The 26,291-nt window shown below is 41.4% G+C and overlaps 1 protein-coding gene across 1 annotated transcript in view; it reads left to right on the top strand.

The window, feature by feature from the left end:
- LOC127610410 (collagen alpha-1(XIX) chain) overlaps positions 1–26,291 on the top strand; it is a 99,051-nt gene that overhangs the window by 32,912 nt on the left and 39,848 nt on the right. The window contains exons 17-20 of the mRNA XM_052080567.1: positions 15,609–15,653; positions 24,050–24,112; positions 24,187–24,231; positions 25,574–25,606. Coding sequence (XP_051936527.1) covers positions 15,609–15,653; positions 24,050–24,112; positions 24,187–24,231; positions 25,574–25,606 — 186 coding nt within the window. The remainder of the gene's footprint in view (positions 1–15,608; positions 15,654–24,049; positions 24,113–24,186; positions 24,232–25,573; positions 25,607–26,291) is intronic.

Here is a 26,291-nt window from a genome sequence, read left to right on the forward strand (position 1 = left end):
CCCCTCACCCATGAATATATTTTTAAATGGTCCACACGGCAGAAATGACACGGGACATAGGATCCAGTAACAATGTAAATTTACCGTTCCCTCACAATTACTGAACACACAGTCATTCAAACCGCTGGACTTCACAGCTCACATAATGATCAACGATCAGTGGATTGCGCTAACATCCACCAGCGAGGTGATGATATGATGGAGGGGTGGAAAAGAATTCCTGATAGGCGACTCAAGATGCAAATGTGCAGTCATTGGTCACTTTGCAGAAACTTAAAGATTTTACTTTTTGAAGAATTATTATAGTGAGTAGTGACTTTATTGCCAATAACACAGTCCTGCTCTATTTTTATCCGAGCTATTGAGCCCTGGTTCCTGATGACGGTTCTTGTTAATGTGCTGAGATTAGACTAAAGATATGAGACTATAGATTTGCCGAACAACCTTGTGTGTCTGCAGCCTGACAGCGTTTTAGTAAAATGCATGTGTATCATTATCAGGGGATCACTTGTGGCCGAGCTGATACAGCAAGAGACTCTCGCCTAATTAGCGACTCTTGCCCACACTTGCAACTCATTGGTTCAGCGAAGAGTCATCGGCGTGCCAAAATGACGCAGAATATTTTGACGGGTGCTGACCCGACCACACCACATCCTTCATAAAATAGCCGGCAGTGGAAAGCTTTCACAAGTCCTTACATTCAAGTCAGACCATCTCTTATACTGTCTCCTTCAATTTATTGTGGAGGGAAATAAGACCACTCTAAGCCACTTAAGAGTTGCTTCAAGGAGATGTAGAGGACATTGTGGTGGGGGACATGCTGCCTCTGTCCCCCTTCTCCCATAATTTGAGGTTTAAGGAAGCGTATACTCTCCAGCAAGGATAGTCATCCAAAGTCGAACACAGAATCTGGATTTTATCTTATTATCATGATGGCTGACCACTTTGGTCAGGGTAGAGGTAAGGGCCTCCCCAATTACCTAGAAATGTATGAGAATATATAGTAGCACCCACATTTCACACTGCCATTAATGGTGATGCGGCTTGGTTTTTTTTTAATTTTTTTACTATATTGAAAGGAAGGGGCAGATAATGACAGCAAATAAGAACTTTTGCAGTGCATGGAGCAAAACAGCTCAAGATTGGGAGCCATGATGGTCTGTGAAATTCTGGATTGCCATCACAAAATGGTCAGTATGGTTTGAGTCAGGGTACAGAATGACACAAAGTAAAAGGGTGCTCATTGAGCATGCTGTGCTGACAAATGTAAGGTTGACAGGCAGGTGAGGAAAAAAATGTGTGGTTAAAAAATAATCTCACACTAGAAACAAACAAAATAGTAATTGTGACCTTTTAACACAACGTGTGAAAATTGCTTTCAGAACTGGTCAGTCAGTTGAGTTGTCCACTTAAATTTTGTCAAAGCCATGACCACAAATACTGTATACTGTACTGGCCTTTTTTAAATTGCTTTTCAACCTTTCACTCATGGACAAACTGTGTATTAGCTTCACTAAAATCTAACATTTTGGAAAACTCTAGCCAGAGTAAAGAGCTTTCACTGTAAATGGTAAAGCCGGTGCTTCTGCTTTCATAAATTGATTGTAGACAAACATAGAAAGGGCTCGTTTTAAATAAGCTAATACAACATTCAACATGTTTAAGTATTCTTCTTTTCATTCATTTATTAAAAAAATAAAGGCATGAGAATGCATCAAAAGTATAAAAAAGGGTAATATTCTGTTGATTTCCCCCCTCCCAAAATATAATTCACATGCACAGATTTGCCATTATTGTTGTCCATTTTGAGGAATTTTCTTCACCCATCTTACTAGTTACAAAAGAGTAATGGCTCGTAATGGCATTTATGGGGACTAAAATCCTTCTAAAATAAATGTTGCAAAAATTCCTTGTACACAAAAGCAAAATATATTGGCATAATTTCTGTGGCATTGGCACATATTTTTCAACACTGCTTTGAGAGAAAGGGATCAAGTCGTGTTTGTATATACTCCTGAGGTGACATTTTTTTCGTAGAAAGATTTGGAAACGTATGGCAGCAGAATATTCTTGGCACCAAACTCGACTGACAAGCTGTGTTTGGTTGTTGCATGCGCTTGCTTAAGGCTAAAAATTCAAGAATGTCAAACTTCATTCACAAGTTTCCTAACAACTGTTTGTTAGTTGGCACAGAATAGTGGTGGTTCAGTCATATTGTATTCACATCTCTAGGAGAGGCCGGCTCCTGCGTTTTGCTAAAAAAAAAAACTCCAAAGAAATCTCTTATTTCATGGATGGAAAGCTTGAGTGAATTAATGTACAGTAACCATCCAGTCAATGACGTTGGATCAGAGCAGAGCAAATTGACTACATCCATATATTTTGGTGTCTTGTCTCTTGGAAAAGTTCCACTTGTGCACAGTTTGTATTGTACTTTGAGTTCTAATGAGACACTGCATTTTGGAAAGCGGTAGAAAAATGATGAAACTCAAAAGAGCCCTAGAGGAAACAGATCACCGCAATCTACTCTATCAATTGATGTCCCCCAATTGATGTACAGTGGTTAACCTCTTACTCGTTCATTTACACGATCCAGCAAACCTCTGTCAGGTCTATGGGAGGATGAGATGCAGGGCTCACGTTTTAAGAGCCGCTAATCATAACCAAAAAAAAATATTGACACATTTTCCCTATTGATTGCATTGTCAAAAGTACTCTTGATCAAAAGTATGAAATTGCTCTCTTTGTGTTCTCTCTCAGTTGTAAAACCAGTCATTTTGAATTTTAGTCTACACTACACTTTATTTTCTGCGCATTCACATTCTGAAGCTGTTGTATAAGGCTGCTTACTCATGTGTGTGCTCCAAGCCCAATGCGTGAAATGACATGCAGCATTTACATTTGTGCACATTCAAAAGCTGTCACCACTTTGAGATCTCATGCACATTTTTTGTTGTATAGCGATCATATCAGTTTCATTTCCAAAAATCTTAACTTCCTCCCGCAACAGCTGCCGGAGTATTTTCAAATGTGTATATAATCTGTCAAAAAGAAGTTAAGAGGTCTGTTTCGTCTGCGTTTGGTTTGCCATACTTCTCCAAGGGAGCGGGAAGAGCCGTCATTGGGAAGTGATAGTTATGTTTACTTTTCCCATCTCTCCCACTTGCTGAAAACATGAGACAGCTGTCTGCGAAACCCTTATATTTTCTTTACCTACATTTCCTGTCTGTGACCTTGTGTCGACACATGTCAAAGGTTGTTTCTCTTCTTGACACTGATCCTCTACCCAAATGCTTCTTTTTTTTTATACCAGCACAGGAACAACCAGAGTGTGTAATCTTTCGCTTCTATCATTTTCTTGCCAACCGTCCAAAGTGTTTTCTCTTCCCTCAAAAGCAATTTGAGCATTGTTCAATAGCTTTTTGAGATTCAGTATGATGAGATTCGGCACAGTAGGTTTGCAGTATATGTGAGATTATTGCTGATAAAAGGTGATTTAACAAGTTATTCAGTCATGAGGTACACAACATTTTGTGAATGCTTTTTCTGCTTTGTTGCCTGTAGAGCTTCGGTTGTATTCACCTACTGTAATTCTATTAGTCATGTCAACGTGATGCTCGTGGACCCAAAAAAAGCAGGCGAACCAGGGAGTACTGAACAAAATGGGAAAAAAACACTTGCAGGCATACACTGGAAAAATTAAATCCAAAATACAGTCCTGAAAAATCACAATTAACCAAAGTAACAAACAACCATGACAGTAAAACAAAATGCGACAGCAGCAGCGATCCGACAAAGAACAGACAGAGACCAGGGTATGAAATACAAGCCAACTGACAAGCCAGCAAAGAACACCTGGACAAGACACAATGGGTTGAGGGAGCTAATTGGTTGACGCAAGGCACCTAGATGAATAGAACAGGTGGAAATACAACCTAACGAGGAAGGCAAAAAAGGCGCATGAGGAAACAAACCCAAATCTCAACAAAAACTGAATCATTACCATTAGAACCACTATGGCATAGGTGTCAAACTCAGATCCTGAAGGGCCGCTGTCCTGCATGTTTTCCAAGTCTCCCTCTTGTAACACACCTGATTCAAATGAACAGATTCAATGTCAAGCTTCCGCAGAGCTTGCTGATGCTCTGATCATTTGAATCAGTTGTGTTGCAACAGGTAGACTTAGGGAAAATCTGCATGACAGCGGCCCTTCAGGACCTGCGTTTGACACCTATGCACTATGGTAACTCTGGTTTGTTTGTATTTTTATTTATAAACAGTGAATCCATTCCTGAGTCAAACTGTCACACTGTAAAACTATGGGGATGTTTTTAAGTGAACCAATGTTACTTTTCAGATGTAGAAGCAATAAAAACCCTCCCGACACAAATGATGGTTTTATGGCATGGTGATTTGTGTTACATATATGCTTCATTCATCTCGTTTTACACTCGTATTTGTCAAACAACGTCAAACGTCAAACGAGTATATAAAAAGAACTTCATCAGGGTGAACTATAAACAAACAGCCTATCTTATGGGCACATCTTTTTCGATTGGATGGCAGAAGGATTTTCTCATGTCAAGTATACTCCTCCCAGATGAATTACTTCTAACAGACCTTCAAGCAAATGTATTGATGTGAGTGCATAAAATGTGTAATTAACAGCTGATGAAGTTGGCCAGTATATGACAAAGTAGGCACTGTCTCGTGTCACAGATAGTGGCAAAGTTGTAGTTTGAACTGAGGGCAATGGAGCCCATCAAGGTGGTTTCCTGAAGGCAGACGCTGAGCTGCGATGCGACTAACGGATTGTTGACCTCTGCGGGAACACCTGCAGGGCCAGATTATTAGGTAACGAGTCCCTGGTGAGAACACCAACCTTCCTGCCAGACACTCTCCATGGGAGGCTGCGACTGATTTGGGCATCGCCATAAATTACATCACTTATTTTAATGCAGCTGTGCTAGTTCCTGTTCTGCCTAATTGTCATAACATTTCCCAAACTCTGTTGGAAGGTATATTCCATCAAGGTCATCTGACTACAACTCTCACTAACCTTCAGTGCTGGATTCACGTTGAAAATTGAGGCAGGGGGATATTATGGTCGTTATGGTAGCACTGTTGATCCAGCTAAGACGCAAGAGGTTTCTTGCCAGGTCCATCACTGACCATGTAAGTAGGATGTGCAAGATCACAATGCTAATGATGTACTCACAATTCACGTTATAACTATCAAGTGTACTGTCAAATTCCCTTTGATGCTTTAAAAGAAAAAACAAGGTTTAAAAATATCATCTAAATCATTGGAGTGATCATATCAATTGTCTGTGCCCTTGCAGCTGTATTTTAAATAAGTCAGTGTGATGTACAGTGCATGTTTAGTTACAGTTTGGACGCGGGCCGTTGAAGCTCAATGACATAGTAACACACAGAGAAAAAAATTACAGGTCAGTGGGGCTCACAGCTGAGACTTTATGGCAAGATTTACAGCCTGTGAGAGTTTACAAGGGAGGTGGGGTGGGGGGGTGAATGAGGCTTCGTGAACCCTTTGTTGGACAAAATGGAACAGGTTATTCTTATCCCCCTGAATTTCATATTGAGGAAATCCAGAGAGTCACATTTCTGACACCTGTATTACACTAGAAGGTAACACATTTGCCCAGTGCACAAGGCAATTAATCTTGCCAATGTCAAGTACATTGGGAGCGCGTGGGGGTGAAACCAAGCTTTGACCTGATTGGCTGTGAGACAGTCTCACATTCGGGCCGTTGGGGAAGAGGAAGGTTACGGGGGAAACGGTTGGCACTCACAAGGACAGATGCACCTCGCTTAGATTTATCTGTCTAACTCCTCGATGTTCACAGAGAGGCACAATACAACTACATCTGCGGTTGTCCAGAATAAACACACATTAATTGGCCCATTAATTACCGGAGCGAATTCGAGGGGTCAGAGACATGGAAAGGACCACTGTGATTGCACATTGTTCTCCACCTATTGTAGCGTGTTTGAGCACGTGTGAGAAGAAAGGGCTGTTCGGAAAGGGTAATATATGTCAACACATCCGATGAGAATTGGGCATCTCTGCTATTGTTGTCCGCTTCACGGCTGTCACTCACACTGTATTTTTGAGACCTGGAGACACTCCACGACATTGGAGCGCCACCAGACATAAAGGATCCAACAATGACTTGAATTGTTAAAGTTTTATCATTGTTTAAAATATTGATTTATTCCACCTGAGACTGTACTTTTAAATTACCAAATCACACCAAAATTTTACTGTGCCCTGCAATGGACTGGCAACCAGTTCGAGGTGCACCAAAATCAGATGGGATAGGCTCATGCTCACCTATGATTCTAATGACGATGAGTGTTTTTGTGCATGGAAGCATATTTTATGATTAAAGGGGAACGAACTATCGGCCACCTTTTTGATTTTTCCAAGAATACGTGGTATATGCTTAAAACATATGGAATAATGATGAACTAGAATAATTCATCAATATCATGGGGCCGACAAGTTGGGTGAAATTGCGTTCTATCGAAGACCACAAATGACATCACAACTACAGTAGTGCTTTATAACCCTCTAATACAGCATATTTGAGTCAGCCTGGTTTGTTAAAAATGAATCGGTAGGAATGGCAACTGTGTCATGCTGTCAGCATCAAAGGTTAGTGTGAAGATTCCTTTTCGTCTATGAAACTGCCTTTGAAAAGTAGTCCACCGATTGTCCCGAGCCGAACAGGTAATCTCCTTTAGCAGCCAACTGCTCGCCACCAGCCTTTAACACCAGCATGATGGCACTTTTGTACATTTTAAAATATGTTTTATCAATGACAGTGTGAGTAATGAGCATTTTTTTGTTATCATATTACATTTGTTAGTGATTTCAGGATGGTGTTGTGTTCTTGTTTGTGACAACAGTAAACAATGACAAAATTAACTGCGGTCACACCAGCTCGAGACTAAAAGTCAAAGTTAAGCCAGCCGCCACGACAATAATATGCATTGTAGTCAATGCATTGTTGAGGCCTAATGTCAAAATGAGAGCCGAGCAAGGCGTTGATGTGCATGTATTATTTGGATTTTGTTTTGAATTTGGAACTATCAGTGTGATCTCGTAATATTAGCAAAATATGGATTTTGAGATTTGACATCTTGGGCTTAGCTCCCTTAAGATGGTGGATGGATGATGTGATTAGATGCTGAGCTATTACAGGTACATGTTTTACTAAAGTGTTCAATTGTCAGTAATTTCATGAGACCATTTTAGAAGCACATCTTGTCAGGCAGGTTTAGTACCAGAAACATGAATATATCATTTTACAACCAAATTACTGCCTTGATTGTGTTAATTCAATATTTTGAAATGTTTACACAGACTGATTGAGGATCTGCACATGTGTATTGAGATAATGCCCTCCTGTCAATTATGTTCCATATGTGCATGTAGCAATTGAACTGCAATTGTTACATTATGATGTTTTCACATTCATGGTAAAATAGCTCTTCTGAGTTTTTGCTCATCTTCAAATCAGACATGAATGGGTACTGAGTGTACGATTCGTGAAGGATAGTTATTGAGTAATTGAGTTGTTGCAAACCCTTTTGTCACTGCAGCTCCACAATTTTAACACAGGAAATCTCAGAACATTAAAATCTAAATTGTCCTAGAAGGAACTTCAGAGGTGGGCATCAGAATGTGACAATTGTCGTGACGCATCTTGCGTCCCTACGCCTTGATCATTGCGTGATGAGTTTAACATCACCTACTTGAGTGTCATGTGGCACGCGGTTCTAAACCTAGCCAATATGTCACCGGGCAGAGGCCCAGTGGACCCTGTGACTCTTTCAGGTTCGTGCTTCACACCATAGCAGCAGTCATCCTAAAAATGAGCTTTCTCTGGCTCCAAACTGTCTAGCCATGCAAAGATGCTCTGGTGGCATTTTGGGTCACTTTTAAGGTGAAGGTAAGGAAATGCTGAGAATGTAAATACCGGTACTTTCAAAAGGGCATTTCGGATGCAGGAGGCACGGATTGATGCATGCCCCTCGGTAAGCTCTGTTTATGCGAACTGTTGCCTCGGCCAAAAGGCGAAGTGAGGGCACAGCGAGCTAAGAGTGCAGGGTATTTGAGGGTGGGGGCGGGCGAGGCTTTTGAGGCTGTTTGGGGAGACGATGCAATGCAGCCGAGCACACTGCAGAACACACAGAGGCGTGGTAGTGGGAGGTTGACTCTTACAGCTTTTCTATCCTATTCTGATCCTTCTTCCTCTCATCCTGCCCGTGACCAATTTAGGCACATTCATCTGCGTCCACTCTAATAGCATGCTCAGAAGCAGTGTTTGCCCTGGCCTGATATTATACAGATTGTACGACCTTAGTACAATCTGTTATGCATGGTGTGTGATATGAAGCATACGATTAGCTACAGTGCACCCTATGGATCTTGCATGCCCTATGCACCGTGCCATTTTCTCTGACTTCAAATATTTGGTTGGTGAACTGAACCAGGGTTTATTCAAAGTAGATCTTTGAGCCTGTCCTCTTCACTTATTGGAGGGTGCATAAATGAAACACCCGCCACACTAAGTAAACATAGTAAGGGAGCAATGTGGATGAATAATGCAGCCAAAAGTCCAGATGAGACTGTGAAATGTTTTCTTGCCACGACAAATAAGGGGCTGAGAACATTCTCAAGTCGAACAGGCAACCAGAAACGGCTTGCATTGAACCACTGCAAAGACATTCATCTGATTCATAGTTTAATGTAGATTTGACGTCTTCACCGCCTAAACATGCAAATTCACGTACTATCGTCGCCGCCTCTTTCCTCTCCTTAGCAGTTGTTAAAGGCAATGAGCTCTTAAGCCTCATCACAGAATATGTGACTGTTGTAAAGTAGACACCCATGGGACCGCATTGGCTTTGTTCCTCTAGACATCCACCGTCTGCATTTCCTGTTTGCCCACGGCTCTGTTTGGTGTTTGCCTGCTGTGCGTTGGTGGCAAGAGCTTGGAAGTTTTCTCAAGATGCTCAGTAATATATTTTGCCCAATGAAGGCGGCTCTTTTATATGCCCACCTGTGTCCCTTTTGTGTGTGAGAGTACACAATAACAATTGTTGGTGTTTTCTCCCGATTATTTCCCCTCATCTCCGTGCATTGTTTTTCAGCCCCCTTCTAACCAATTTCCTTTACTGTACGGTATTCAGAGACTAATTGCCACATTGCCTAATTAGTGATGTTACCCAACATGCATCATACATTCATGCATTGAGGCCATCCATCCTCTTTAAAAGAGAGCTTACAAGCTCTCTGGATGGCTTTGCGGTGAAGCTAGTTTGCCATCTAGTGGCACATGAACAAGGGGTGCATGACTGAATCTCAGGGAGCAAAACGCCTCCATGGAAAACTTCAACCAGGAGACTATATGTGCAATCTTGACCAACTGAGATGTGTCTTGCGTCGGCTGCGGTGTCAGCCATCTCTTTATACCACTCTGAATATTTAGATGGCTGGGAGTTAAAGGGGAGCATTGTGTGCCAGTCAGAATGCTAAAATGCTAAGCTGCATTTGAGCCCCTGCCAGGCAGCTGTCGGCTTTGCCGTTCTCTTCCTGCCCCATCCTCTCCTCTTAACCCTCAGTAAACAACTGGAACAAATCCTATTTTATTGACGCTTTTACAAAGTGCAAGGGATCTCTGCAAGCTCCAGTGCCCGGGCTCTTTCCTCAGCATGTGCAGTGTCCTGAGATGGCATCCAGCATGGGCAGTCAAAAGTCGGCAGCATCTCTCTCTAATTGCGACCATAATGAGGAGCAAGTAAAGCGATGCTCTCTGGATTGTGCTTTTCTGACATTTCCAAGACGAATTGCGAGTGGTATAAATTTCACAGAACCGCAGGCCAATGACAGTGAAAAATAGTGAGTCTGACACGTTGAGCTGCAAACGTGTAAATTCACGGAATATCTTTTTTTATGTGTTATCAGCCGGCAGAGTAAGTGGATCTCATAATGTGTGTTTTGGAAGCCTTGGATATGTTTCTGCTTAACGGAAAACACGGACTATTTTGGTTTGCTTTAGATCGAGATAAAAGTGCTTTATCACTGCATCTACATGAGGTGAAAGTTGAACGTTGTCGGCCAACAATAATGGTTTGGCGGCCGTGCGCATGTGTGATTTTGCTCACGGTGGTCCAATGAATGCTCAAACGCATGGTGTGTTGAATGAGTGTTGAATTTACTTAAGCCCGCCTGGTTAGCATGTCCACTGGTCTCAAATTATTCCATTAGCAGGTGGTACTTGACAGAAGAAAAATCCTGGTTTGAAAAATACTGCAATATTCCTTTTTAGTGTGCAGATAACTTGACAAGGTATTCATTAGTTTAGAGCACAATGAAATGTACGGCTTGTTTTGTGAATTTTCAATTATCTTGAGGATATTACGATACGTTCGCTGTTTTGTGTACATTTGTTTACCAAGCAAATACAGCTGCAGCTGACGATGAATTTCCAGTGAACTCCTGTGCAGCCTTCAGACAAAGGCTCAGGTGGCCCGAGTACACGTCCCCAGAGGCAGACGTGTTCTCTGCTCAGGCAGAAAGAGTGTGAGTGTCATATGAGTCTTTCAGTCAAGAAAAGGTCAGCTCTCCTATGAGCTTCATAACATTGGAGAAAATCAACTTGGCTCGCTAATGTCAGAAAGTTTAGCCTACGGGACATTAAACTTGGTTGTCACACAGGAGACAAGCAAGAGGAAATGAAAAGCAAAGATTTTTGCTGCCAAGAGCATTGACGCTCGATGTTTGGACTAGCAACCAGGCTGCATGGAAAGGTCAGGATCTAGTAGACAGATACAGGGTTCCGTCTAATTTGGGACTGATGGTTTGTGATATATGTCTGAGGAACTTATTTCAAGCCCAAATCTATCTAAAATCGAATTTGCAAGTGAATATGACACCTTATATCTGCAAAGGACGAGCTCCGCTCTAATAGTTCATTCCCCTCAACTGGTCAGGCTGCTTGGTCCATGTGAGGATGATGAAAACCCGCATTATGAAGAGGGACTAAAAATGGAAGGACATGCAAATGGTAAATGCGAGCCAGAGACAATAAATTCCCATTGTAACATATAATCTAAATGGTCGTTCACAGTTTACCACTCAACAGACATCTGGCTGTCTCGCGGCATTCTTTCACAAGCACTTACACGGCGTTAAACATGTCATTTCAGTTAAAGAGCTTCTACAATACTGGTGTCGCTATGAAGTGGTGCAGCAACATTCAAAAAAATGTATCGTAATCACCAATGCTGTTCGTTTTAGGCAACCTTAAATTCGGTGCTGCGCTAAAACATTTGCTCAGCACTGTCCCTTTTGAGGATAATTCCATACCTCAGCATTGCACAGCGTGCTCAGTTATGCCAATGTGACTACAGAGCTGCCTTTGGGTGTGACAATGTCCTCTGACCCGCGCCATTAAATCCTGTGAAAATCACCCTTGTGTTTGTGGGCACGCCTGCCAACAGACAAAACTAATGTCGTTAAAAAAGATAACCTACTACAGTAATTGGGGATGGTGAATGACCTTGTCGTATGACATAACAGCCGAAGTGATATCTGTACTCTGTGAGATTAAGTGCGCCCGGCTTGAGCTGAATCCTGTTTCGGTCATTTCAAAAGGCCTTATCTCGTGACCCCAGTCAACAGGGGCGCTCGCCAGGTGGATTACCTCTTATTTCCACGGTAGATTTGCTTTATTGCCAAAAACGCAACACGTTCTGCCTTCTCCGTTTTACACCGCAGAGGTGATTCTGGCAAGCATGAGCAGTGAAGACATGGGATGTCTCAGAGAATCTGGTGACATTTGAGATAAGTAATAGGATCATCCTAAAGGAGCGCCTCCTCCGTGTTGCTGTTGTTGTTGTCTTTGCTGTCATTTTGGGGCATGCCATCCCGAACTGGGCTTCATGTCTGCTGTTGTCTTGTATGCTTAACAAGTTGTTGCGGAGCCGAAGCTAGCGAAGGGCTTGGGATTCATGTGGATTAAAGACGAGTTCTTCCCCCAAAAATGCAAGCATCTTTACTGACGGTTGCAGCTTCTTTGTATCACATCTCAAATACAGTTTTACTCCCACCTCTTTAATCGGCACTTAACGTGGAGTGCTTTACATATTACATTTTACGGGATGCTGGTTTTTAGAGGGGGTCTGATGAATACACGTGGCTCTGTGCCTATGTTTAATTTACTCAAGAAGCTGGTTCCTCTTTTACCTGATCTTCCCTCGATTCCACTCCTCCACAATCCCGTCTTCTTTGCCCTTTTCTCTCTCACCCCTTATTTCTCCCTCATTCTAATCTACTGCTCTGACTTGAAGGAAGGCCTCACACTGTGGCGCTCAAATAATAATCAAGCACGAGGATGTTGTCAAATTTATTGGACACCGACTGTTGCATAGCAACAGAGATTGCTACGGTGATCCAACAGGCACTGGAAGTTGGCTGCCTAAGAAACAAGGCGTGTGAGGAGTAAGAAGATGGAAAGATGACAAGAAAACCGGAGAGAGAGGCCCAGATGAGAGGAATACAACTGCGATGGTGTATGCGCAGGGTGGGGACTGAGTTTTGAAATTTGGTAAATTAAAGTTTACTTTGATGAGAGGAAGGATTCACACCTGTGGACTCACGTTGTGTTCTGTTCTTGAGGTATTTAAATTACAATTACCGTCGTGTTGACATCTTGTATTATTAAAACATTTCTGCAGTCATTGGGTAGCGTTACGTTGATGGAATGCAAAGCTTTTGTCATTTAACAATCCCCTCATGATTGCAAAGATTCTGGTACATGAAGCAAGGTTTTTCTCTCTCATCTTTTTTTAATGTCATCCCACATTCTTTTATTTTCTGCAGCAAGAAAATCCTCTTCCAGTGTGGCGCTTATGCCAGATGCCTAGAGACAGCTTTGGACTGTTTTTCACCTCTGACACTTATGTGCACTCTGGCATTGAGGCTACACGCTTCACCAGAAATATATCAGACCTGTGCTCATGGGAGAGAGAGTGGGGTTTTTTTCCTGTTTGTTTTTTTTTTTAATTTAGAGCAGATAACTGCATGAAGCCATTTTGAATTATTTCTATACCTTTTAATTGTGATACAGACTAAGGAACGGGTAAAAATTTAAGAATTATAACAAAAAGGTAAAGACAGACAGGATGAAGTGTCTGAACAAATGAAAATTGGTGACCTCTGACTCGAAACGGCACACACAGGTGGCAGACGCTGCCAACAGGAGCGGTTTGACAACCATTGAAAGATGACAGACAGTTGGAGATAACCATCACACAAAAGAAAGTTCCACACTGAAATAAAAGACACCGTGACATAAATTGATGGGAAAAATCTCGTTCGCGCTTTGACTTTTGAGCTCAGTTATCTCAGGCACGAATCCCTTTAACAATTTGACTTATTAAACCTAGAGAGGATTCTCAAAAAAAATGTTTCAGTGCAAGTGCAAACTCTTTTGCTCAGCATTTCATTCTTTTTTTTTTTTGGTCACACATTCGTTGTGTATTGTGTGTTATGATATTCCACATACAGTGTATAGTCTGCCAAAGGTGTTTCTGAAGGTGAAGGAAGAAAGATGAAGCACTGATATGGGATATTTTTGTCAAATGTGAAATCCGACCTTTTGAACCATTTACAAACAGAATGTTATCTTCAGGCTGCTTGTTTAAATGGAAGTTACCCCCTCCCCACCCCACCCCCACGCCTCAAAAAAACTGTATTTGTTGATCACGGTGACTGTTATACCATTTACTTTAATTATAATATGCAAAGCTCACGGTCAGTATGCACTTTGCCAGCTAAAAGCAATGTTAGGACAAATGTGTAGAAATGATTCCAACAGCTGAATAATTCATGCCCTGCTTGGAATAATCAGATATGAAATATTCATTAGCTAAATTACTTAACTTTGTAATCTTCTTTTGTTGTGATGTTGTTGGGAGAACGGGTTTTGGCGCAGGTCAGGATGGTCAGACCTTTTGGCAAAGCGAGTGTTTATTACGTTTTTGCATTTATTAATGGGCAGTGGATTGCACAAACTCAACATCCACCTTTAATGAAATGCTGTCTATTATTGCTAATAATAATACTGATACTTGTGTTAATATCAGAGCACATTGAAAAGGTAGCGCTTACCCTTGCCACCAAGGAAAATATTCAGTACATCACACAGCGTGAAAACAGAAATTTGCAGAAACCAATCACCGTTATTACTTAGATTGAAATTGACGTGTTGCACCTTTGCTCGTTTTGTTTACCGGTACATGTCCCTGCAGTCTGTACAGTGCATAAACCAACAGTGCACAAAACGATGAACACCCATGCAAACAGATGATTACGCAGTACAACTGACAGCTCTCATCGAATTCTAGTCTTTTGTCACTGTTGCTGTCACACACACGTTCATGGCAAATTGCAAACCAATTATTCAAAGTCAACATACATTGAGCGTAGACGGAATCAGCGCATTGCTTTGTGATTCTTTTTGTGTCATCTTCAACCCAGCCATAGGAATACAGGAAGATGACAAAACCCCAATTAGTTGTAATACAGATCAAACGTGTTGATTTTGTTGATTGCATTCGCCGTGTGGTCCAACCTCTATTGAGCCAATGCACACATTTTAAAACAAAAACCTCAGGTGGTGGCCCCCACGTATTCAGTTTAGGTGGGAGCATTCAATAAATTTGTGGACTAAGGTAGTGGTCGTACAGTTTTAACACCGACATGTTTTCATTGTTTTGTTTTGTTTTTTTAAATAAATATTTCGAGTTTGTTAAAGAACCCCCCCCCAAAAAAAAAAATTGGGGTGGGAGATTAGTCAAGGGGCCACTCGGATTTGGGTTGCAGGCCACCAGTTGTCAATAGCTGGCCTTGCCTTAGAATTAAAGACACTCCGACAATGAGAGCGCCACTGCCACCTACTGTAGTGGATGTGCAATTCCACTTTATTCTAGTACGGCCAAAATAAGCATGTTCCCTCAGGTCAAACCAGCCCCACTATTTGATAATTGCAAGTACAGCTTAGCCAGTGATGCTCTCCCAGTTGAGATCCTTCTTACAAGGGTGTTACCCAAAATCCATTCCCTCTCATCCATTCTTTCGATCCTATTCCGGTAACTTTAATTTGCTTGAGAAAGCAATACACCTCATTAAAAGGTCTGTGTTTGAAGTCCTACATACTTTCAAGGACTCAAGGCTTTTTGTAAAACGTTCACTTCCCACTGACCTTCCTCGTCAATACTGGCCAGCTCTGTGGCTTGGCTGGCTCGCTGCTCTATTTGCTCTCTGCTTTGATTGATGCACGGGGGACTCGCACAGCTGGAAGAAAAGACAGTGAACAAGAGGATGGAACAAAGTTGCAGGCCACACCGGGTGCAGCAATTAAGCTGTTTTCTTGTTGTTAATTAAAAGCAAATTAGAGAGTGTGACAGGAGTTGCTGTCAAGCCTTATTTGCTGGCAGCATGTGTACAGAGTAACACCTGTTGTTTCATCTTCACTCTCTCATCACAATCTCCTTTTATTTGTCTTCCCTAGGGACGTAGAGGAAAGACTGGGAAGCCTGGACCTGAAGGCAAGCCTGTGAGTGTTACTCAGTAACTTACACAACTAAATACAAGAACCCGATTAAAGACATGATGTCCAGATCTACAAAATGTGTTTTTTCTCATGTATAATGTATTTTAATGCTTGTCAGCAGCAATTGCAGATTAATCCCAATCACAAACAGCTCATGCATGGGCTTTTATCCCATTCAGAGTCAAATTTAATTCAACTTTACTTTGAAAATCCTCACGCACCATAAAAAAAAAGCATAGTAGCCAAACATTACATCCAAAATTCCTTTTTAAAAAAGACAAGGGAAAAAACCCCACTGCATTGAAGTCTGACCATGTTATCATTTACCATTCAACTTTTGGTTCATTCCCCATTGATTTTTAGGCATGAGTAGTGGAATGCAGACTCTTGACCACAAACTAAACAATTATTTGTTTCGATGATAACTTTGAAATATTTCAAATAAAGGCTATAAAAAGGTAAATGAGCACTTGTCAAAGCTTGTATTAATGAGAAGACTAAAACGTGACTGTATGCCCCATTGCATTTTTGTGTTCCTTCTTTTCCTTCTCAATCCAAACCAATTTAAGCTTCTGTCTCTGTGTTTGCGTCGTCACACGCACACTTTAGGCTCCAAACATAGGACGCGTGAAAAAGAGATTGCTCGTCAGACTCTTCACTGCTCTGATGTCGGGACAAACAGGAGTGCCATATTGCTCCGCTGCTTTGGGTGTCCAATTATTTTCACACACTATTGCCCTGATTGCACTCCTGATCTGGATCAGGGGTTTTCTTACTTTATTTAGTACCAGAATCCAGAGAGATCCCATTCTGCTTCGATCACTGTTATGCTCTATAGCTTCAATTATCTTTTGTATAATTGAGCCACTCGCTGTTAAATGTCTCCCACATGACTCATTGTAAGCCTGGCCTCCTTAATAACTCATAAAGTTGTAGGACGCAAAGTCGAAAGAGAAAGGAAAGACAAGGCTGGAGACGGTGTGACATTTCTAAATGGCAAGTTCTTGACAATAGTCTCAGCATGTGCCAGCTTTGCCTCCATCCCAATTGAAATGACATTTATGACTCACCTGTTTTTCCCAAGTTGGCTCTCGGGGCCAAATTTATCTTTTCAAAACGCCCAAAAGGCCGTCATTCGGTCTTGTCCTTTGGCAGCAGGAGAGCGCTGGCAGCTGAGAGGGGGAACAGGTACTTTTCAATATCATATTAGAGTCACACCATGACAGGAGAGTCTGTAAACACAGCACAATAAATAAAGACACAAAGATGATTCATAGACTGCTTTGTGTCTTACTGCAATGAAGTGTGTTTAGTTTTTGGGCTGCCTAGTAATGCATTTTCAAGTGACATGCACCCAGTATCACTACTATGCTCATCTTGACTGAATACGTAAAACAACCCACATGTGCTCATACGTATTGGTAAAAACAAACAAAAATACATAATATAAATATTAGGCATGTATACCATTCTGTTGGTCTGGAGTGACTTTTCCACATCCACGCATTAGTTGAAATTAAGGTAACCTCATCATTGCTCCACTGATTCTGGAATAATGTGTTTACTTGATTTAATGGACTGTGCACCTATTGTGATGTTTATTTAGACCATGGGTGCATTTGCTGTAGTTCGATTTACAACGGCTGCCCTTTTTATGTGTGCACTGCATTATTTGAGTTCTCACTTGAACATTGTCGTGTAAATGTAGTAGAGACCCCGAAAATTGCATTCTATCATAATCTCTAAACATGAAACCTCTGGAAAAAAATTGCAGTCTGCTGTCCGCATTTTGGACGTAAATAATTCAAGCACCCAAGGTAAGCCTTTGACCTAGTAAATATGATACTTGAAAAGGATTTAATCAAATTACAGTACACGACAAAAGTCTCGCTTAGTTTTTACTTCCAAAAAGGAGTGAAATACTTTATTTACTTGCCTTTTTTTATTGAAAGAGAATGTGTCAAGTTAGTGTAAACTGTCACAGGACTGACGTGTGGCGTTTATCGGTGAACTGAGTTCCTGTTGGCAGACCAGCTCTGACCTGCACTTGACACGTGTGTATGTGTCATTTCAAATGTTTGAGTGCTTGGAGACCAGCATCCACAAGACATCCATGCTATGCAAAGAAGTTCCCGGCAGTGTCGTTGTACACAGGCCAGACGATGGTGTAGGTCGTGTTAGTTTCAGTTCCTACTCAGTTATAGTATGACAGTGCATGTCAGCGATAGTGTGTCCTTGTATCCTTATATCTGCCCTGTGGTCGGCTAGCTAGTAGTGTGTGATTTGCCTTCTACACGAACGGCTGCAGGTTCCAGGTTCTTGGTGACCATGAACCGGATTTCTCACGAGTCATACTCAATATAATGACATGGCATAGTCTGGTCACTAGTTGTTGAAAGCTATCAAGATATGTCATGTCAAACATGTCTCCTAAAGTCAAATGTATGAATGACCAGTAGAAAAACCTCCTTTGTATTTGACAGGCATATTTGTATTCATCGTGAGAAGCTTATATCTCATCATAAATGTCAGCTTTGAGTGAGGTGCAGCTTATTTGTGCATTGTAGACCCCACCGTAGCCCTCCTGCAGCGTCACACAACGTGACTCACCACTCACTCTCAAAAGTGACACATAGTCATTAGGTTTAGCACTTTTTCACAAAGTCTCCGCAATCATTTTCATGTGGACCAGAGGTGCTATAGCTCACAGGAGGCGCATAACATATGCGATGTAAAACATCCCCAGACATGGATCTCACAAGGCCTCCCACTGGTACTGTTGCTGCCCCTTTTGCCTCCTTAGCCAGCACCCACGCACCTGTTCAACACCTCCAGCGGCCAACTTGTGATGAAGCCAAGAGTGAAAATTAGAAGGCAAACCTCTTGACTGCCCTGTTGATTTCTTGTATTGACATGCCGTGTACCAGGTTGCATCTCTGACTCGTTTACTGCACTGTTTGCCAAGAGGAAGGGGGAGTATCATTTGGCTGACCTTGACAAGAAAGTCGTATGCATGAGAACACACTTAATCTGCCTCGAAATGACAGGGCACGGCTGGAGGTGTATTCGGTGGAGTTATTTCAAGTGTTATGTTCGGGAATTTATTTTGATCTTAAACCAATACAGTGCACTGGGAATGATGCCACTATAACCCGGTTCCATTATAACCCCAGGGGCGGGGGGGGGGCAATCCAGAGAATGTGTTTTTTTTTTCCCAACAACATTCTTATAAAATAATGGCCCATCATGTTGGTGACATTTGATGGAACATATTATGATCTCAGGTTTTGGACAGGTGCAATATTGGTTTGGTATGTATGTAAATGGATGTTTGACACTGATCATCTGCATGTGTGATGTTGCTCACCATGGCCCAATGAATGCTCAGACACATGGAAAATTAGAGGACACATTGGTCAGCATGCAAAAGTGACAGTCATCACTCACTGTCAGCGGCTGTGAAATGACTTAAAACATCAATCTGATGTTTTGCCTTTGAGAGGCGCTCGATCTTAGTCCAGGAGGACAAAAGACGCTTAAGTCATCAGTAGAATGTGCGCACTGACAGATTTTGTCAGCATCGCACCCTGATGTCTTCTGTCTCCACCCAGAGCGCTTACATTTTATAAACGAGCAGTCGATGGGAGAATCTATGCAGCCCCAAAAGTACACAGTTGACTTAAGCACCCAAAGAATATGGCCCAAATTGCTTGTATCGTGACATGTTTGAGATGCACAGATGGCCTTCGTGCAATACACCCGGATAATCCACCATTGGCTGCTGAATTTTGCGACCCACAGCCAATAATCACAGTTACCGTTAAAGCTGTCGTCATTTCCTGTCCAGCTCTGACTGACAAATGCCTTTGATGGGAATTTATCAACGCGGCAATTCCTGCTCTTACCTTTGCTGCTTGTTTAACCCAAGCAATATGTGCATGTGTCAATTTATAAAATCATCATACCCGTCTTTGCTTTTTTCGTGCATTGTGGATGACAATCTTTTACATCAGGAGAATAACATGACAATCTAACCAGGTACTTAATGGAATTGAATGCAATTTATACAATCAAACATGATAGGGAGAGTCACTAATAGTAATAGTTGAAGGTTTCTTGGGCGGCAATAATAGCGCACCATCAGGATTTGCCCTCTCATTCCTTCTCACTGGCTAACTTTGTACATCGTGATTTGACTACTGCAGCATGTTTATGCTGCTTGCACACACCCCACAGTGTGAATTTTTAAAACCCACCAAAAAAAACACACTTACAAAGACACACTTTGTTTTGGAAAGACATGAATCACGTCGCCTGTATCTCCGGACAATCACAAGCTCTGGAAGAAGCACATATATCTGCACATATAGATGATGTGTTAGCTCATAGGAATCACACCAGGAGTTTTTGCTGACAGACAAGCATTCATAAAAGGCAATCCAGCCAAAAAGGGTCAAGCAGATGGATACCAAGGACAGGTAGTGTCGGACAAAACTACATCAGTTCAAAAGGTACCGTAAAGTTTTGTCAGTGAGGTAATGTGGTAGAGGGCAAAAGCAAGGTGGCTGCTATACTCGCTGGAAATAGAGAAGGAAAGTTGAGAAATGGTGAGGAGAGGACGGAAGTGGAGGAAAAATTGGGGTCACCTACTGTATGATGAGCGTCTGACTTGGTCTAACTAAATAGAATGGCGGTAGCCCCAAGGGCACACTTGATTTTTACATTTTGGGAACACATCTGTAATTGTTTTGACCTTCCAAAGGTTCCAGACTTTTACAGTGCCTTGGAGTCCTGTAATTGTCCCTATGGGGGAAATTACCGTGATTCAAACTCTGGCTGTAAAAAAAAAATATATATATATGAATGAGTCTTCAGGTATTATGTCAACTTACAAAGCCGAGCCAAAAACATATGGAGAGAAGTTGGCAAACAAGTTCCAAACAGAGCACTGCACATGGATCCTTTTTAATTAAAATCCTTGATATTTGTTTGAAAATAATTCATTAAAATGAAGAGAAGTAAATCAAGGACTGTGTGGGGATCTAGACAGATGGTGTTATTGGGAAACAAGAACGGCTCCATATTTGCAGAGAAAATATCCAGCCTTGATACTTTTTTTTAAACAGTCAATGAAGTACTTATGTTCAAAGGTTATGATTGGTTTTAATAATTGTCTTTCACAGTTGGACATGCACTGGGGATGTCCAAATTGAGGTTTTAGACTTATTTTGAGTAAATGATTCTCTTTTGAATTGGGACCCCTTTCAAGTCTCAGGCATCGCTTGTTATATATTGTATGGTATGTAATCATAAGTTGATCGTGTAAATTGTGCCATGACAATACTCTTCCACAGTGAAAGAGTTTCACATCGATTTTCCAAACTCTGTCTATCTCTCTCATATGAACACTTTGAGACAGTAATTCATGCCTTTGTCACATCCCGGCTCGATTACTGCAATGTCCTTTACTTTGGAGTCAGCCAGTCCTCCATTAAGCGCCTTCAGCTGGTACAGAATGCCGCTGCTCGCCTCTTGACTGGTACTCGTAAGAGGGAGTCCATAACTCCTACTGTGGCATCCCTTCACTGGCTCTCCATTCATTTTAGAGTTATTTTCAAGATCCTCCTCTTTTTTTTTCAAATCTCTGAATAATCTTGCGCCACCTTACCTCTCTGAGCTCATCCGCCCCTACACACCTGCCCGGCGCCTCAGGTCTGTGGACCAGACATTATTAGAAGTACCAAGAACTAAACTGAGGCTCAGAAGGGATCGAGCCTTTTCTGTTGCTGGTCCCTCTCTCTGGAATGACCTCCCACTGAACATTCGGCAAGCCTCCTCGCTGCCCATCTTCAAAGCCCTCCTCAAAACTCACTTGTATTCTTTGGCATTCGACTCAGCATGACTTAGTTTTGTTCTTGGTTTTACTGTTTGGTGCTTTCTACCGCCTTTATTACCGATTTGTCTTACTGTTCATTGTGCATGTTAAATTGCTCCATGTACAGCACTTTGTATGCAGCGATTGCTGTTTAAAAGTGCTCTATAAATACTGTTGACTTGACTTGACTACGTGCGCCTGTGTATATACTGTATGTATATGCGTATGTGTAACACTAAACTTGGAAAGAAATGTTATTGTGAGTAACCACTGATGTCGTGCATGACATTTCAGTCATAAATATTTTTGTCCTAACCAACTAAGTTCCATAAATCTATTGTGCAACTGCATAAAAGCCATGTTTTGTTCATCATACCTCACCTGGAATTCTTACAAATTGGATGTACTGCACATGCCCATTCCGCATAACATTGTCTTTAAAAGGCCAACCCCGCTGTGTCCACAGAAGCTCCTGCTGGAAACTACAAATGTGCTCTGCAGCACAGCATCCTGTCTCTGTAGTGTGATCGTGACATGGGCACCGGACCCCCACCCTCCTTACTATTTTACTTATTTCTATTTTACAAGTCTCTAGGTCCAGTGGTTAGTGCATCGACCTCATAGTGCAGACGTACCGGGTACAGTTCCAGCTCGGGCCTCCCTGTGTGGAGTTTGCATATTCTCCCCGGGCCTGCGTGGGTTTTCTGCGGGTACTCCGGTTTCCTCCCACATTCCACAAACACACATGGCAGGCTCCAAAATGTTTTTGCTGCACATAGAATATGTCCTGACAAATTTTTCATTTTGTGGATTTCACTACCACAAAAAGATCCATGGCTACATAGAATGGTACCGTTTGAACTTGCCTTTCAGACGCAGTATTGAAAGACACAAAATCAGGGCATCGCAACTCATCCAATTTTTGATAAATTACATTGTGCATGCTCCTCTCTCACAAGAGACTGAACTGCATGGCAGTTTTTTTTTCACATTTTCCAGATGCAATTTAAAATTCACATTCAAGTCTGACCTTTTAAACTGTTTTTAATATCATATGCAAAGGAACATAAACTGAATTTCATAAACATTAAAGATTCGAAAAAACAATGGTGTGAACAATTTGACATTATTGATTAATTGTAATTGTGAAAATTATTCAAACCTGCAATCTAAACTTGTAATTACCATACCACTGCAACACCTTTTTTTTTTTTTTAAGCACACTATTATCTTTTTACCATCATCTTTGTTTCATGGACTTCTCTCCTCAACATTTGCCCTACTCCACTCGTAAAACTGCTCTGAACAAATTATTTGATTGGATCATGACTAGTCCACGTTTTTCATGTTTACATGCTACCCGAATGATAAAAAAAAAGAAAATTATTAATCCCCCTCTCCCCCATTCCCCATTCCTCAAATTGGACTAATAATCATATTTGGATAGAATAGCACCTGAGTCATGAATCCTTAATGGAGTCCCCCTAACAATGACCTCTAATACAATACTTTTATCATATACTTTGCTTCTGAGATGGATTGACATAATCAGTAAAGTGATTAGGCAAGTAAGAGCAAAAAGCGGGACGGGGGATAGCACATATGGTTAATAAAGCTTCACCAAATTCAATTAGTCCAGTCTTCACACAGTGACTTCACCTTTCTTAAAATTGTGATATGACAATCCATCTGTTCATATACAGGAACAGACTGCTGATTTAATTAAAAAACTGAGGAAACAGAGGCTATAACTCATTAAAAGAAAACTATCACAGCGACTGTTGTCAAAATAATCAGGGGAAGGTTGAAGCATAACTTTAACTTTGGCCAGGTACATCTATGCAGTTCAGAAATATGTTATCACCTCTCTCAAACGTTCTTGTATTTTAGTTTATGTATTGATACTTTATCGCATCTGAGCTGTTTCTTGGTAGTGTTTCACCATACCCACAATGAAAAAAAAAGTTGCTGATGAATCTTTCTGATCCAAGGGTGCTTGCAAGTTAAATATACGAGGTCAAAATTGTGTAAAAATGCATAAAAGTAAGATGAGAGGCAATCCCCCAGAGACCCAAAAGTTTTCCCTGTTTATATTTCTATCACAGATGTATCTTACTTATCATTCCCTGTGCATCATGGCCAATGCGAAGGTACCACTTGCTGTTTACTTTGACATTTTCATCACATAAGTGACAGTGAAAGAAATCTTATTAAAATGCACGGAGGACGGCTCACCAGCAATCATTAAGTGCCATCTATTGGAAGACGGCGGAATGGAACATGAAGAAGTGCTGCAATGCAACAGGGGCAGATGTTTTCCACCATCTTAGATTCTCGCACCGTTTCCATTTTAAATGATCATTTTAATGTACTGTATTTGGATTCAGATGTTTTGTTTTTCTGACACCTTATTCACTGCATCTGTCCTTGCGTGATGTTTCGCTGTGATTTTTGTGTGTATTTGTCTTTGTGTCCACTGTTTTCCTCTCAGTGAGTGGGAACGATCTGTTCTTTTCACATGCAGGGAGAGAAGGGCGAGCCTGGCATCTCGGAAGAAAAGTGGGCAAAAGGAGATAGAGGAGACCCTGTAGGTATTTTGTCACAGCAACATTTTAAACGCTGCCGTGCCATTGAGTCATTTAGCAATGCCTCCTCCCACAGGGTCAGCCAGGTGCCCAGGGGGCCGAAGGGATGAAAGGACAGAAAGTGAGTCAATGTCAAGTGCCAATACATGACGCTACTCTGTTTGCTGCTTTGTTTCTGCTGTCACCGTGCCTGCGAGTGTGTGAGTTATTATTGGTTTGTTTAGACCGCAAGGATATCTGAATGTCAGTTATCAACAACTGATGAATTGGCAGCTCTGTTCCATTTTTCTCCCCCTCTCAGCAGGACTATGCAACACAACACAAATTAGCAGCAGTGAACAATGTGTGGCCACCCAAACTTGTTTTTGTCACAAAGTAATATTTCCGATCCGCACCGTAAAGGCTAATTCATGTTCACACTGGGTAAACACAAGAACCAGCAGTTATATTTGCTGTAGTGACCAAAACTCCAGTATGCTGTACTGTGAATACAAACTGTCAAATGGAAAATGCAGCTCACTGAATCAGTACTTGAATGTTTATTGTGTGGCATTTAAGAACAACGCTGTTGGTGTGAAGGAAGGTAAAATTCATTAATAATACAAGACTGAAATACAGTAGGTTTGTGTGTGTGTGTGTGTGTGTGTGTGTGTGTGTGTGTGTGTGTGTGTGTGTGTGTGTGTGTGTGTGTGTGTGTGTGTGTGTGTGCGTGTGTTGGAAAAAAAAACAACCCTTTTTTCTGGGGATGTCCCATTCGATTTTATGTTCCCTGGCTTTCAACGTTCTTAAAAAAAATAAATTGGCTCCCTCTCTATCATTTGCATTTGATCCCAATCCAAATGTGCTTGAAAAGCCTATAAAGCTTTGCTGTCTTAAAACTTTCAAATTTAGAAGATTGTGGTAGCTTGGCGGTGAATGAATTCTCTGCGTGGTTTTGAGTTATTTATATGTTGTCCATGCTAAATATAGATAGATAGATTGTTGCTGTGTTGTGAAAGCATGAAAGTAATAGCTTATAAATGACGAATGGGAGAAGGTAGGCTCCCGACAGCCATGCATCACAGTTAGGGCTCCCAACACGGCCATTACAAAAGGTTGTATGTGCTTTAAGGATGCCACAATAACTACAGGGACTGTGCATGACATGAAAACCAGTGATGAATGTTTTTGTGGCACTCACCTCATATCACTTGACTTCCACTTTATTTTCCACTTCGCTCTGCTTCATGTGTTGTTCATTAAAAAGATATTGATGTATCTGCGTGATGTCATTGTTTGACTTTGTGGCAAAAAAAAAAGTGCAAGTACATGACTGGCCTGCCAGCAGTCCAGACCTGCCTCCCATTGAAAATATATGGCGCATTATCAAGAGCAAATTATATGGCCTTGGCATATGCTAATAAGGCTTTTTTTTTTTACTAGCTGATACTGTAACTATTCGTCGTTGTGTTTGATTCTTTTAGGGTGATGTTGGCCTCCCTGGTCCTCCCGGTCCTGTAAGTAAACGTATATTTTGTGTTTTAAAGTCTTTTTTTATTATCATGAGTGACAAGCAAATTCATGCATTAGCTTCACACTGTACAACACACAATAAGACAAGTCACAGTACTTTTGAATGCATAATCGTTTGTGAATTGCTGACCCTTCTCACCCAGCAGTGTTAAGCTTATGTGTCTTGTTTAAGCAGAGAGGAATCCTGCATCGTTTTACTCTTCATTCCCAGCATCCTCAGCTGGCTTCAATTTCAGTTTCATGCACGCAGGCCAGGCTGATCATGAACCAAGTTCACTTTTACCCACATTGATCTCTCTGCCGGGTGTCATGTGATGTATTTCAATTATGACTCACATGTAGGCAGTTTGCAAAACTTCAGAATTCAGTTTCAAAGTGTGGAAAAGGTTGCTGCAGTTTTTTTTTTTTTTCCGGATATCCGTTCAAAGTGGAGGTGCAAAGAAAACCAAACTCTGCTTAGCTGAGTGGTTTGCAGAACAGTTGATAATACATATGGACGTAAATGAATATATGAATCTGTTCATTGTTTTGATGTGTTTTAACGTTCCAAGCACAGGTGGAGTTTTTTTTGGAGGGGGGAGAGGGGGTGGTTTTCTTGTCTACTTAAAATTTCACTTCAGTGGAAGAGAGAATTGTTCCTCTCGGTCAAAAGTGAAAGTCTCCATCGTG

The sequence above is a fragment of the Hippocampus zosterae genome, chromosome 11 (assembly GCF_025434085.1).
Source record: "Hippocampus zosterae strain Florida chromosome 11, ASM2543408v3, whole genome shotgun sequence".
NCBI classification, from domain to species: domain Eukaryota; kingdom Metazoa; phylum Chordata; class Actinopteri; order Syngnathiformes; family Syngnathidae; genus Hippocampus; species Hippocampus zosterae.